Consider the following 15,678-nt stretch of genomic DNA (forward strand, 5'->3'; position numbering starts at 1 on the left):
AGTTCAGTTTTGCGGTCTGCTTTGCATTAATACATTTCCCCCTGTTTTCCCTAACATTAATCGTGTGTAAATGCCAAAAGAGGAATTTAATGACCGTATAGCATTTTCGTAAAGCGCTAGTGCGCATTTGTTTGCCTGTGTGTGATGTCACGTCAGTTTGTGCTAATGTGTGATTAGGCTAGTATATCAGCTAATGTGAAGGTGGTTTGTGTTGAAATTTTTTTAACAAGGGGTGTCAAAATTAGTGTGTTCATTTTGATGCCACAGATTTTTTTTTAAACGTGTGATTAATGACCGCCCCTTACATGGAAAGCCTGTACTGAGGGAATTCCAGTCAAAACGCAGCAGACACATCCACGTCGTAAATTTGATAATAATGCATATATTTGTGGAGACTGGGTTCAAGTTGTATTTTACAATTTTAAAAACCAACGTCTTACAAATGCAACTTTGCCATCTAGTGGCAGAAAAATGACCTCAACACAAATCTTTATCACTCGTTTTTTACAGTACAGTTCATCTTTCTTTCTTTTTTTTACTCAATTTTATGAATTATTATGAAAGTACTGTATCAATACACTGGTTTCCGTAATTAATCGCATTATTTCACTAGTTAACTCGCGATTAATAACACATTTTATGTACAAAACTAAATGTACAATAAAAAAAATCCAGATTTTCAACAAAAGTGGATTTTTTTATTTTTATTAATAGAAATAGTTCAAATGAATTTTTGACGTCAATGGCAGCTAATGAGCTAAATACGATTACAACTTTTAAACGCCTGACACCCCTAATTTTAACTATTGAATATGGCGATTTATGTAACATGGGATCATGTTTGTGTACTTGCTAGATGCATGGCATACCCTATCTGTGTTGTTACGGGCCGCAGTAAATAAATTATCCTTCACCCCTCATTTTTTAGGATCATCTCCATTTTAAGTGCCATTCTGCCATTTTACGGCATCAACAGGCATTTATAAACCCTGTTTTGCGGGGGTTTGGGACTGTGGTGGCTAGCCAATTAATCACACATTTTCACGGTTTGAGGCAGGGCTTGTTTCTCAAACCTCTGTAAATAGTAGGAGCCCACTGTACACTACATCTTGTACGCTCATCGTTTGACTTGTCTTGCACGCTGTAACGGTGAAGCCTAAAAAAATAATTGTGCCATGGCCAAATATTGCATCACAGTACAATTTTAATTTGGTGAATGTTGAATATTTTGGTGGTATTGAAAAAAAAAAAGTAGCAAAAAAGAAAGAGTTGCAGTAGAAATAATCATGATAATTAAAAAAAAGATATTGGTGCTTTTAATTATTTTTTTATTTTTTTACAGTGATAAAGAAAATGTGGCTGTGTAGAAAAAAAAGAGTAAATGAATGAATATTTTTGCACTTTTCAAAGTAGTATCTCTAAACACTGACTGTCAAAAGCTCTTTAAAGCACTAAGGCTAATATTTGTTCCCAGTAATGGATTGCAATGGATTGAGGTGAGATGAGGCTGTTCTGCTGTCTCGTTGTCATTTCTCTGTAACCTTCACAAATTACAGGAAAATCCTCCCCATCTCATCTGATTGTGCGTCATCATATATCGAACGAGGCCAAAACAAAAGCTGCCACATAATTGCAACTCGCGCCCACTAGATGAGATGAAAGAATTCCCGCAATTCTTCCTGGTCGTTTAACAATCAAGCTTTTGCCTTCCTGCCCGCTCACTGTTAGCTGACAGCTTGAAGGATATCTTGAAATCGTTTCTTTTTTTTCTCCAATCCCTGGAGGCAGTATGCTACAAACGTGCAGGGCAGTCCCTGAGCTTCCTCGCTCCTTACTGCCGCCACTTCAAAGCACTTTCCCATATTAGCTTTCAGCCTTACTGGAATGTAAAAAATTACAACAAAATAGCCAGCCACCAGCGACATTGATGAATGCTAAACTTGGTGCGGTTGTCTTTCATGACAGAAAGATTCAACAGGCTCAAAGGCCCATTCTCTGAAATGAACAGGCAGTCTGCCATGATGGCAAAAGTGGCAATTTCAGACCAGTTCCGAGAAGTGGTACTTTAAACTACTCCCTGTACTCCAATGGGATTGTCTATCATGGTAGTAGGATGCATGAAAAAGCCTCAAAGACTTGTTTACCAAAATGAAAAGGAACCGAGGCCCTGAAATGGAAGGTCATCCATTTTAGTTAAGAGTAGAGATGCTTTTTTTAATTTTTATTTTTTTTATTTTAAAGATCAATATTATTCATTTGGCATCCTTCCCGGGTCAACATGTCATCATCATCGCGCTGTTTAAAAAAAACTAAAAAAAAAGAAACAAAAAAACGACAACAACGAAAAAAAGAGTGAAGATGTTTGATACCTCTTTTTTTCAGACTGATACCAGTACGAGTACTCAACTTTTGAGTAGTTACCGATACGATACAAAGTACTAATACCACTAGTACTTTTGATACATAAAATTTCCCCCAAAAAACAATGACAGATAATTTAAATAAAAACCTGTATATCCCAATATTGCATTTTTCTTCTAATTCCTAATTTACAGTTCCTGATCATAATATGGCCACAAGATGATATTGGTATCGGCCACCATCGCGAGTACCGATACCTTAAAGAGGAAGTCAACCCCCCAATATTTTTTTTTAACCATAGTATGCTCTCTGCAGCCCCATTAGTGTAAATATGGTACTTTGGTTGATATTGTGTTAGTGGAATATGAGTTAAGCAGCAAAATCCAGCCGTCAAATCAACACTCTTAACAAGGGATGGGCGAGTTGGTATCGTGCCGATAACCGACCTTAAAGTGGAAGTCAACCTTAAACATTTCTTGACAATAATAATATGTTGTTATATGTGAGCTCACTAGTCTAAACATGACATTCTGATTAATTTAAATTTTTGTGAATGGAAGTTTAGAAGCAAAATCCAGCCGTTTTTATCCATCTCAGGGGGCAGCCATTTTGCCACTTGCTGTCGACTGAAGATGACATCAATGGTGCTCAGGTCTTAGGTAACAACCAATCACATCTCATCCACAGAAAACAAGTGAGCTGTGATTGGCCGTTGCCTGAACCCTGAGCAATATCTTCAGTCGACAGCAAGTCCTTGCTCTGTGTGCTTTTAACTCATGCCATTAACGGCTATAGACGTCAAAAATTTATTTGAACTATTTCTATTAGTTTAACATTTTTTTCCCACTTTTGTTAACAAAAGTATGAAAACCTAGAAAAATTTTTTTATTGTACATTTAGAACAGATATAAAATGTGTGATTAATTGTAAGTTAACTAGTGAAGTCATGCGATTAATTATGGTAAAAAAAAAAAAGAAAAGATTATTAAAAAAAAATTTTTTTTAAAAATGAAGAAAACATTATTAAAAATTAGGGGCGTCAGGCGATTAAAACTTTTTCGTAATTAATCTCATGACTTCACTAGTTAACTCATGATTAATCACAAATTTTATATCTGTTCTAAATGTACAAAAAAAGAAACCTCGATTCTCCTACTCTGGTTAACAAAAGTGGAAAAAATGTTAAACTAAAAAATAGTTCAAATTAATTTTTGACGTCTATAGCCGTCAATGGCAGTGAATGAGTTAAGGGGCGCATCCTAGTGATTGATGAAGTTGGAGTCTATCAGTCTGCAATTGAGCAATCGTACGTGAGTTGAAAGCCTATGTCACCTCCTTGCGAGTCTTCTCCTTTTGTACTTGTGTGCTTGGCTTTTTGTTCATCAATGACCTTGGCTGTCCTTGCCCTCAAACAAGGGCAAGGTGCCTTAAGCTCATAAGTCAGAACACTCATAAATCAAGCCAGCATTGTACTTTCCCAGTGTTATTAGTCTTAGTTGAAAACTTGGCTTACTTTCTCTCTCTGCATTTATGCAGTCTGGGTGGAAAAATCATTGGGTCGGAAATAATTGCAGTCACTGCCAAGGCGTCCATCTATCAGGCCTCCAGAGACTACACAAACAAGTTTATATCGATCAAAGTCCACACAATGGACAGAAATCCATCATTTAATCCATCATGTAGATCCCAAAGTCTGTTGGCAGCCGCATGAGGCGCCCCCCCTACTCCAACTTTGCCCCCATCAGAAGATTGAGTGAAGTGCATTCACTTTGCATTCCCCCGCTGATCTGATAGCTCGTGACAAACGATGACCATTTGAGCCTCCTCTGTGCCATCCAAACGGGCAGCACCTCGGCATATGTGGGAGGATGAGTGAGAGATGAAATAATCTTTCATTTTCCCTCCCCCTCCCCCTCCCCCACCAACCATTTCATGACTCATCCGGAGCGAGCCGACAAAAACACTCTGACCACTCGAACCGGCTTCGCTCGTCCTTGCCTTGTAAGCTTCACAAGTGTCCAATAGAGTCTGGGCTATCATTGACCGTGACAGCTTGACACCTTGCGGCGCAGCTGTTTGTTTTTAGTCGCCGCCGCAGGCTGCACTGCCAACACAATGGGACTAGTTGAAAACAATTAGAATAACTCGCGCATAGTCCAAAAATGTGCAGCTGTTAAAAAAAAAAAAAAGCCCCTGCCACCATCTTATTTAATCAACACAAAATGTTGTCGGATTGTTTATCACGGCAGGAGGTATGAAAAAGTCTCAAGGATCTGTACTCTAAAATGGACAGGAAGTCGGCCATTTTGTTTCAAATATGGGCCCCGTGGGTCTGACATGATAAGGTGCTTTTAAAAGTATTGAGTGCCCATGCTATAAAATGTACAGGAAGTCAGACATTTTTGTGGGCAATTCCAAAAAGATCTACAGATAAAAAATAGTTTCATCCACAATAACTATGTCTATAGTACATGCAGTCAATAATCCTTTCACAACCTAAACATTGGCGATATTCGTGTTTTGAAAGGCCATATAAACATATGTGCCGGAACCCCCTGGTTACCCCTTTTCCAACCCGAATACTTCATATATATATATATATATATAATCATATAAACGCGCATTGGGGTACTACCATTGAACGGAACATTCATTTGTTTTCTACGCATGCTCGAGTGGCAATGAATTCAACAACAATACAGGAACTACTACTATGCGTGGCGGCCATCTTACGTTGCCAGTCGCTAAGCGAGTTTAACTTTAATGCATAGATTTCGCGGTAGCATTTTCACGCTATATTCTACGGAGATGGATAGATAAATGGATGGAGAGATGGAGAGATGGATAGATGGATAGATGGATAGATGGATAGATGGATAGATAGATAATTTTGACCGTATCCTGAAAATTGACTGCATGTAAACGTAGTCATTGTAGGATGTGGGCCAAGCCCATGGCACATGAATTTCAAATATTACTTTTTAAAAACAGTAATTATTTTCAACAAATATGACGAAGAGGTGTAAAAAATATCGACATCACAATGTATGTATATCGCTGTGCTGCGGAGTCAACAACCAACATCAAATAATATTTAATCCTTTGATTTTTCTGTATGTTTAATGCACTGTGTGTGTGTGTGTGTGTCTGTGCATGTGTGCCCCAGCAGATGTGATGGAGGGCAAAAGTGCCATGCTGCTGGGCATGAGTCAGTGGAACTCCAACGACCTGGTGGAGCAGATTGAGACACTGGGACACATGGACTCGTCTCATGGTATTCACAAAGCCATATACACAAAAAATGCGGTGGACGATGTTGTGCAAAACTTGGAACACCGAGAGTTCTCTTTCTAGATGATTCCTTCCTAGAAAGAGGAGCTACAAAACTACAATTGTTTGCAGCTACTTGTAACGCAGTGCGCGAGAGTCACCGTGGAGTGAGCCAAATGCTGCTTCACCACATTACTGATCACGACGCAGCTCAAATCTTTTCTAATTAATAGTAAACAATTGTATGCTTGTAATCACGAGGTATGTTGCGGACTGCATTGTGTGTGTTTGCTCTAATTGTTTTTCTCTGGGCATTTAGCTAATTAAAGTATTTTTTGTCATCTCTGTTTCAAGTAGTTGAACAATTGTATATTTGCAAACGAGGCGACTCCAGGTTTTGTTTTTGTGTGACAACAGCTGTAAAGACCCGGTATACTGCATTCAATGCATCTGTTATGTACAATCTCTCCTCTCTCTGCCATGGAATTAACTGGAAAGGACAACTTTTGGTATTTCACAGTTAAGAATTGTATATTTATGATTACCAAGTGGCTCCATGTATACTGTAAGTGTGACTTTTGTGTGAATCAGATGTTCTTGTATACTTAACTGCATTCCATGCATTTGGTCAGGGGAAAAAAAACTACTTTTTTTTTTTTTTTCAATGAACGAACTAGAAAGACAGCATCTTGGTGTTATCCAGTGTTTATCAAGGTTATATAGAACGTATTGCCACAACAAAAAATACGACGTTTGTTGTTCGCTGCTGAAAATGCCAAAATGCCGCGACCCCCCCACCGCTTCATTTGAATACCACAAGCAATATTCCAAATGTCAACAAGCAGCACAGTGGTGGCGGGGAGAGAAAAAAAAAAACAATAAAAAAAAAAATGAGGATAGGGAGCTTACAGCGCGATGCTGTAAACGCTTTGGAATGAAAGGAGCTCGACGATGGTGAGCCCAAGATGAACATAAGAGAGGTGCGAGAGGCAGGGGGATTGGCGGGCAGATGATGACATGTAAAATATGCAATCTGTTTGAACCTTACAGCGCTTTTTTATCTCGCTCTTGCCGTCTGCGGGCTTCAATCGCTGCTGCGAGCGGAATAACGCTCGGAGCGATCTGAAAACGATAGAAACTACTGCAGTATATGCGGTTGTACAAGGTCTTGTGAATAACATGGCAGCTATTGTCACATTTCAACTCGTGAACCTGTAATCGCCTCATGATCACAAACGTACAATTGTTTACAGGGCATTGAGTTGAGTTGGCTTTTAATTGGATTCCTTGCACAGAATAACTTTGAAGTTGGTGTATTAATCCCTAACACGGCATCCTAACAAAGAATCCTCGACGAATCCATTCAGTCAAATCTTGGCCATCCTGAGTGACGCACACAATGTGCTGCTGACACGATGGGAAAATTTCATTTGTACTCTCGGCGCTCATAAATCAGCTCAAGGTGTTATGTAGATTTATGCAGAGCGTTTTGTATTTTTAATAGAATATTTGAACTCGCTCCGCAACCGACGGATGATTTGATCCATTGCTGTGAGGGACGCATTGCTATTAATAATAATCGTAATCATGTTCATACTTAAGCCTTTTGTCTCCTTCCATTAATGATTGTCAAGTTTGGCTTCCAGTAACACAGCGTGGTGGATGTAAATACATTGTGAGGCGGTAATCAATGCACCTTCAGCTCAGCGAGCATCGAAGGGAATAACTAGTCTTTGGATTTGTGTGTGCGTACGTGCATGCATTAGATAATGCACCAACAGAAGGGTTCAACTCGTGATGGTATATATCGGGTGTCAAACTCATTTGAATTCAGGGGCCTCTTTCGTTCAAATTATTTCCAGTTTGTTTTTGGTTTTTTTTACATTCAGGTACGAGGACATTCTGAAAATATTCCCATTTATTATCTTATTGCAGAATAATCTGAATTTTTTTTTAACTAAAATGAACACACATTTTTGCGTCAAATCTCGAGTAACAGCCAAATTTCAGAATGTCATTTAGGTAGGTGGTCGTCAGTGCATCCTGCCGCGGACAAAATTGGCCACAACAGTTCTTTTTTTCCAACAAAATATGCATTGAATTTTTTTTTTATTGCAAAAACAAAACAAAACTATTTAACGTGTCTTGCAAGAGCTCCTACATGTCCTTTCAGTCCAATATCTTCATCCCTCCAAAGGTGTCATTCCGTCCCAGATTCAGGTGCGAAATGTCATTATGTCCTACATAGTCCAGAAAACGCTCCTTGAAAGATATCCTGTTGACCTCTCAAAGTGTAGGCAATTTTCTCCAAAGGCAAGTGCACAGACAATTCCTTCAACCACTTTACAATACTTAATCATATACTAAATCATTGTTCTGACTTCCAGAATTCCTGTAATCATGGGACTGCTTCATATACGGTGGAACAATGTTCCCTTATCCTCACCACATCTAATACACGTATCAGGTGTATTCGGGTAAAAGCCATTACGTTTTTCAGGGGTTTTATACATTCTCATTATCCAATTATATTGCAATAGTTTGAGCCGTGTGTTGGCTGTCTGTTTTTTTTGTTTTTTTTACACAAATTGACTGCCATTGTTCCACTGTAAATTGCTCCCCCAAATCATTCCTCCGTGCATTCAGCTTACATTGCGAACTTTCTGTTGAGGATTTGGCAAGCATGTTATCACATTTTGAAATAATGCCTTTTCCAAAAGGCTCTTTAATTAGACATTCCTCCAGGAATGACAAAAGTGGGATGTGCATGTTTTCCCCTTGTTCTGCCATTATGAAACTTCTGAGTTGCAAAAAAAAAAAAAAAAAAGTTTCTGGGGAATATCAAATTAGGTACCAGATCTTGAAAAGAAAGAAGATTTCCATTTTGGTTATCAAAAATAGACCTTATTTGCCCCACCCTCTTATCAGTCCAGATTTTAAAGCCACCATCAGCTCTACCCAGCGTAAAATACTTATTTCCCCAAAATAGGCAGAAACGGGAAAAGAAGAGGCTTCTTTCATATATTTTCTAACCGCTAGCCATACAACTATCTTTTTTTCTTTTTTTTTTTACAATGACAACAGTTAATTTTAATGACAAAATGCAGTTTGTATTCTGTCCTCATGGGCCAGATCGGCCGTATGTTTGACACCCTTCGTGTAAAGGGCAAAGTGTAAAATTTCTAATAGGATTACGATTTCAGACAAAGGTTAGAGTTTCAAATCGTAGTTTTCAAGTTTCAAAGTAGGGTTAAGGTTTGAAATGATGGTTTAATGCCAATGTTTAAGTCTTACATTCAGGGTTGAAGCCGGGGATGCGGTTTTAAAAGACGGTTTCAAGACAGAGCTAAAGATTCTAATGAGGGTTTCAAGCCTGGGTAACAGATTCAAATTAGAGGTACAAAGTAGGCTTCAAACTACGGTTAGGATTTCGAGACACATTTAGTTCAACGCAGTGTGAAATGTGCCATTAATGACATGTTTTGTAACGATTTAATCACAATTAATCGTCTTAAAATTTTGCGTGCAGTCATAAGTAACATAAATTATATTCATTTTGATGGTAACAGCTTGACCCTAGAGCCTTTCCATTACTTGCATTGGGAAAATAATGCCCCAAAAATAATAAATAAATAACTTGAAGCTGTACCGGTTAGCTGTGAAGCCTCACGGGGGAAAAAAAGTAGCTTTCAATGGCAGAACTTCGGTGCGAAACATCAGCGAGCTCCCGCGGAGATCAAATAAATATGTCCTGTGGAGGTGCTCCACAAAGTGCCTTTCACGTACGCGCACACTCATGCGCATGCACACACCAGTAGGAGGCCACTCACTAAGCATCAAGGACATGTGAAGTGCTCCACTGTCACACAAGTACTGGACTCTTTTGAGCATTTGATGTGCACATGTCCCCGAGCGTGACCGCATGTGCAGTGGATTATTTTATTTTTATTTTATTTTTTAACTCTGTGGATGATTTTGAGTTGTTGTTTAGTTAGCGCTAGAGTAATTGTTTGACGCCCATTAAAAAAAAATAAAAAATAAAAATCTATCATGAATTACATGCAAGGAACAGTTGCTTTACCGTAACAGGATGTTGACATTATTTAGTCTCCGTGGATTATTCAGTTGTTTCGTTTCTTTCTACTTTACAAGGTGTCGCTTATCGTGAATAACCGGCAAGAGGAGTGATCACATTAATAGCTACCCAGCTGTCCATATTTTAGTCCATCATCATTTGTGCGCGTGTAATAAGCACTGGCATTAGTGCAGGTCACATCGGGGAGCAGTGCGGGTCGGCGTCGTGGCTTTAAGGGAAATCTACCCGCAATTAACGGCAGAAAAGTGCAGCGGGCTCGTCTCAGACAGCGCCACTCATTAAATCTCCGTCAATTTGTCGTTTCCTCTGAAGCCGTTAAGGCTTCCTAACCTCGCCAATTATTCCTTCATCTCCATTTTTTCCAATTGTCCTCAGCCTGTGTGCATCCATTTATTCCCCCACTCTGCCCCTTTTTTGCGTCTCGCCTCTATTGTCATTATGTCCCTCGCTGACGTCTGTCTGCACACGTTTGTCACTCCGCTAATGCTTTTACTCAAAGCAGAGCAGCTCGAGATGGAAGACCTCACAGTAAAAGCAGGACCATCTGATGTCGTTTTAAAGTAGTTGTGGTGGGTTTTAAGTAAGGAGTACTGATGCCAGGTATCAGTATCGGGTACTTATGAAGGCTGCCGATATTAGCCACCGATACTGACGGCAAAAAAAAATCCGACATTGAGTATGTCTTGGCTGGTATCAGTCTGAAAAAAAATATTGTGGTATTGAACTTCTGTAGTTTAAAGTAAGGGTTTTCGATTTAGGGTTTCATGACAGGATAGAGTTTGTGATTAGGGTTTTAAATTAGCGGTTGTTGTTGTTTCGCTATATTGAGTCACTCATATGATTTGTTTGGTTTTATGCTGGATGCCCGTTTTTTCATTTATTTATCCAGCTAAGGAAGTCGAGAACAGATTATTCAGCAGCAGTTCAAACCTGGGTTAGGGTATCAAATTTCAGGTTTTTAGCCAAGCTAAAAGGTTTTCTAAGAATGATAGTTCAAAAGAGGGTTTCTATATAGATTAAAGAGATTTTAAACGCGGGTTAGGGTTTCTAATGAGGGTTTATAAGCCAAAGTTTGTGTATTAAATTAGGGTTTCTATTTCAAGCCTGAGTAAGGGTCAAGTCAGCGTTTTGAATTTGTGTTTATGGCCAGGCTGCGAGTTTCAAATTAAGGTTTCAAGCCAAAGTTGGGGTTTAAAAATAGTTTCCAGTCAGGGTTTCTAGTGAAGATATGAAAAATCTGAATTATGGTTTTAAGTTAGGGTTTGAAACTCGGGTTTCAATGTGTTGTGGTTTCACATTTAGGTTTGAAGTTAAAGTTGTGATTTAAAGTTAGGGTCTTAGATTAGAGTTCGAAGCCAGGATTTGGGTTTTAAAATTAGGATTTCATGACAAGGTTAGAGTCTTAAATGAGTGTTTTAAGACGGTGTTAAATACTGGGAGCCTTTTAAAACATTTTGTCTTAATTTTGGTGGTGGCACTGAAAAGAAAGTGCATGCATTACTTACGGAGCAGGTTGCACCAGGCAATGTTTGAGATGAAGAAGAGCCCTCGATCCCTCGCTGGCTGGCTGGCTTTCCTCACGTCTCCGTCCTCCTGCGGCGTTCGTTACCCAACCATCTGCTCGGCTATACAAGATAAATGTGACACCGCGACGGCGCGAGAGACCTGAGGGGGAAACCAGAGCGAACGGGAAAGATGCACGCTAGAAACATCACGTTTTACGAGGCCGCTGTGAACGTGTTAGTCATGCCATTTGTACAGAGAAAGCTCCAAACAGGCGATCAATATTCAATATTTAATCTCGGAGTCTACTCTAGAAACTTTAACTATCCTGTTTGTGTCATTGACTAGCTAAAAAAGGAGAGGAATTTGGGATATTTTACCATCACGGTGTGTGCTTTGTTGTTAGCATTAGCATTCCTAGCGTACAGATGGTATGAAAACATTTTTGTACTTGATGTTTTTTTATATATATTTTTTCAACACGACTTAAGTCTATACTGTAGTATAGAATATTATGCGCCAGTTTTAACCTTATGACACAATCACTGTGATTTTAGTGCCAATTTCAAAGGACGAGTTAGGAGCTGTGAGCGAGACGGTGACGAGCGTAAGCCGGCCAGTGGCTCTCTTTTATCAGGAATGGAACAGAATATGTACACTTGAGACTGTCAATTTGGCTTCAAGGCGACTTATCCGGGTATTTTTCCTGTGAAACAGATTATGGATTACAATCATCTTTACAACAGCCCCTTCTTTTATCGCTTTAGTGGATGCCTCTAAAGATTTTGACTGTGTTCACCACTGGGCAATATTCAAGAAATGAATACATATTGGGGTTTCTCCAAAACTAGTAAGGCCTTTTATATATTGGTATGGATTCTAGATTAATTAATTTATTTTATTTTATTTTTTTTATGTCAAGTGGTGTTCAGTTGTAATCTCACTGTTCACGTTGTCCAATGAGATAAGTAAGAGATAAAAAAAATGAGATGGCAAAAATTAAAATCTTGCAGTGTCTGATGAAATTAACGATGCATCCACCTTTATGATTAGGATGTATCGGTATATATATCAACAATACTTAAGTTGCCCTATATTTACTTGGTTTCCATCTTGACATCAAATACTGAAACATCAGATCAATTTGATTATGCATGCACCAACCCTAATTGTATTAGTATTGGTGAAACGGGCCCTGTATTGAATCCATTTGATGACACACCATTGGTGTGAAAGTATCAGTGTGAGTACCAGTATCATCAATACTTGCCGTTGGATTTCGATCAATACCAACTCTTGCCATATCACACACCATAACCTCTTGGGAATAAATGCTGGAATCCGTTAATTAGGCTTATGTTGACAGATAGCTGCATTATGTTGCAGCCATTAAACTCAGACTATTCCTCCAAGCATGTAAAGACATCTCATCTTGAAATAGTCCTTTTGTGGAACCCGAAATTTGTTTGCCTCCTGGGAATGCCGGGACTTTCTGCTTTCCTGCTCCCGCCTTCCTTCCTTCCCTCTACCCTTTTTTGCAAGAAAGAAAAAACTCACTTCATTGATTTTTCTGTTGCTTTGTGACCAAAAATAGTGTCTCCGTGCAGCGAGCTGCCTTGTGTGTGCCAGGCTGTGTTTCCAATAGAATAAAGCCAAATAAGCATCCAATTAGAGAGGAAACGGAATACACAGTGTACAGACGCTTCCGGAGCAAAAAAAACGTTTATCAACTGACCAAATAGGAGTAGCAACATCCAGTCTGCAGATGCAATGAAGACAAATCAAGAGGCATTAGTGTAATATCGACCATGTTCAAAGATCGATATCCATTTGCAGAGGTGGGAGTAACTCATGTGCAAGTCCTAACTAAATGTCAAGTCTTAACTTTGAAGTTTCAAGTAAATCTGAGGTTACTGTGGAAAAATCGAGCAAATCAAGTTCAAGCAATTTGAGTCATGTCCTTTGAATAAGCAAGTCAAATGTCAAGTCATAATCCTGCTAAGAAACAACAGCATGGAATATTCACAAAAAGTTAGGGATTCTCAGCTTTCGAGTGAAGTGTAGCCTTTATGTCTCAATCTAATTTGACCTTCTCATCTTTATTTGAATGCACTTGTTTAGTGTTTCTGTACTTTTTGCACAACTTCCTGTTGCTAATAAGAAGCTGAATGTCAAAATTCATATTACAGTTTATTTCTGGACTACAAGCCGCTACTTTTTTCACTTGCATTGAACCCAGCGGCTAATACAAAGGTGCGGCTTATCAAAGCAGAGCAAAACAAAACAAGTGAGCCCAAATACGGTAGGAGAGACAGAAAGAGAGTGAGACAATTTGCGCCCTCATTATGGAAAAGAAAGTAGCGGGAACATTAAAACACCTGCGGCTTACAGTTGGGTGCAACTTATATGTGTAACAAACTCGAGTATTCCCCAAATTTAGTTAGCGCGGCTTATAGTCCAGAAATTACTGTAGGTGTTAAATCAATGAATGGACCAGTACATTCTGTAGTTCATGTATAACTGGTATCATACAATTGATCAACAGTACTTTGCTATTGTGAAATTTCACAAAATGTCTCAAAATTGTTGTGAGTAGTGTATATTGAAACGTTAGCAATCAGTATCTGTGCTTGCTTTAGTCAGCAGTACTAACACTTTCACAATCATGTTATTTTCTTGGTTTCACGATTACCATCGTCTATTATTTTCTTGTCTTTTCAAATCAAAGCATGACTGACACGAAGCGTTCCTAATATGTCACCAGCTATCGGTTAGCTAAACTGTGACATTAGCGTAGCGTTTTACCATGAAGGATGAAGTTAGACGTCATAGTTTGTGTTTCTTTGAGTTGTACACATTGCGTGTTGCCATTCTCTTTTTCACAATTTTATCAAAAACACAATTCTAGAATCCAAATTTAACATTTTTGGACCTTTTTCCTTGATATTTGCTTCATGAGGTGGCCTCTACACTCTTAGTAACAGCATAATGGGGGGTTGCCAGGTTTGCGCATGCTACACAAAAATGACTTTTTCTTTACAAACATAAACAGACTTGACTTATCAAAGTTAAGACTTTTGTCAATTTTAGCCAAGCAAGTCCTAAAACTGGTGACCTAAGTGTGACTCAAGTCAAATGACATGACTTGACTCCCACATTGCTCTCTACTTGTGACCCGTGCGGGTGTGGTTGACCCCTTGACTTACCTTGTTTTTGTTGTTTTCTGTTTTGTTTTCATCGCCTACTTACAGAGGGTCTCTATCAGTTGGGCAATGCACGATGTGCCCCGCAAAGCAGCATCGAAGGACCGGAGGACGGAGAGGTATGATGCTGAGAACTCTTATCCGAAACATTGAACCAAATATTGCTGATTGACCAAGACATCGGTCCCGTCTTTTGTAGCACTCCAAATGTCGGACGCACGTGCTGCTGCTGGTGGTGCACGGGGGCAACATCTTGGACACGGTGGGCGGCGACCCCAGCGCTAAGGCGGGCGACGTGGCCACCCTGGCGTCCGTGCTGGAAAAGGTGACGCGGGCGCACTTCCAGGCCGCCGCCGAGCACGTGATGATCAAATTGGTGCCGTGCCCGGCGGTGTGCGCCGAAGCTTTCTCGCTGGTGTCCAAGTAAGTGTTTCATTCTGCTTGCGTTTGCAATGATTTGGTCCCGCTCTAATACACTAGGATATTTAAAATGCCTTACTGGTGTCGTCTTTTCAATGATTAATTTCGCCTTTGGCCTTTTTTAAGAGGAGGATGTGAAATAATGTTCCCTTGCAGAAATATCACCGTGGATTCAGTGCTAATTGATGTTTGATTTGCATTCATCTTTCATTTGTAGTGTTCTTTTTTTAATGGCTGTGGACGGCTGGTGTCATCAGCTCGCCCCTCGTTATGAATTATATAGTCTCACATCCAATAAAACTTTCTTTTTTGCAGCACAGAGCTCCTTTGTGAAATATATGAGGACGAATAAAGCCTTATACGACTTTGTGTGTTTTGTTTTTTTAAGGAGCTAATGATGTCGTTTCACATTTGGGCCGCGTCGTTTGCTTTTAAGGCTCAGTGTGTTTTCTGGCGGTGCAGAAGGAACAGAACAGTCCTTTGGGTGCCGTACCGCCGCGCCGGCTTGACGTACACGTCACGGCGTTCAGTCGTCCGCGTGTGAAATATTTCAAACGTGTTCCTGTCTGAGTCGAGAGGGAATTTAGTATTTTCGCGTGACTGCTTTGCATGCAGGAAATGATCATCACTCGTGTATGTTTGTTTCAAGCGTGGTTTTAGGTTGACAAATTAGTGTTTCAACCCAAGGTTGAGGGATCAAGGGGTTTAAGTCTGTAGTAGGTTTCCAAGCATGACATTTAAGGTTTCAATGCAGCAATGAGGTTACAAGCAAGGGTTGGGTTTCTTACTGTACAAGGGTTTGGCTTTCGAATGAGGTTTTCAAGA

The 15,678-nt window shown here is 39.6% G+C and overlaps 1 protein-coding gene across 5 annotated transcripts in view; it reads left to right on the top strand.

Annotated features, from left to right (window-relative positions):
• The window catches only part of pitpnm3 (PITPNM family member 3), a 70,104-nt gene that overhangs the window by 18,583 nt on the left and 35,843 nt on the right, over nt 1-15,678 (top strand). For 3 of the 5 annotated variants that reach the window (XM_086080514.1, XM_086080515.1, XM_086080516.1), the window contains 3 exons: nt 5,531-5,635; nt 14,482-14,552; nt 14,633-14,856. In XM_086080514.1, the coding sequence (XP_085936640.1) occupies nt 5,531-5,635; nt 14,482-14,552; nt 14,633-14,856 (400 nt within the window). Of the gene's footprint in view, nt 1-5,527; nt 5,636-14,481; nt 14,553-14,632; nt 14,857-15,678 lie in introns of all 5 variants that reach the window. The other 2 variants (XM_086080513.1, XM_086080512.1) reach the window with 1 other exon arrangement.

Source organism: Leptonotus elevatus, chromosome 7 (assembly GCF_054856555.1).
Source record: "Leptonotus elevatus isolate MCC_2025b chromosome 7, RoL_Lele_1.0, whole genome shotgun sequence".
Taxonomy (NCBI): domain Eukaryota; kingdom Metazoa; phylum Chordata; class Actinopteri; order Syngnathiformes; family Syngnathidae; genus Leptonotus; species Leptonotus elevatus.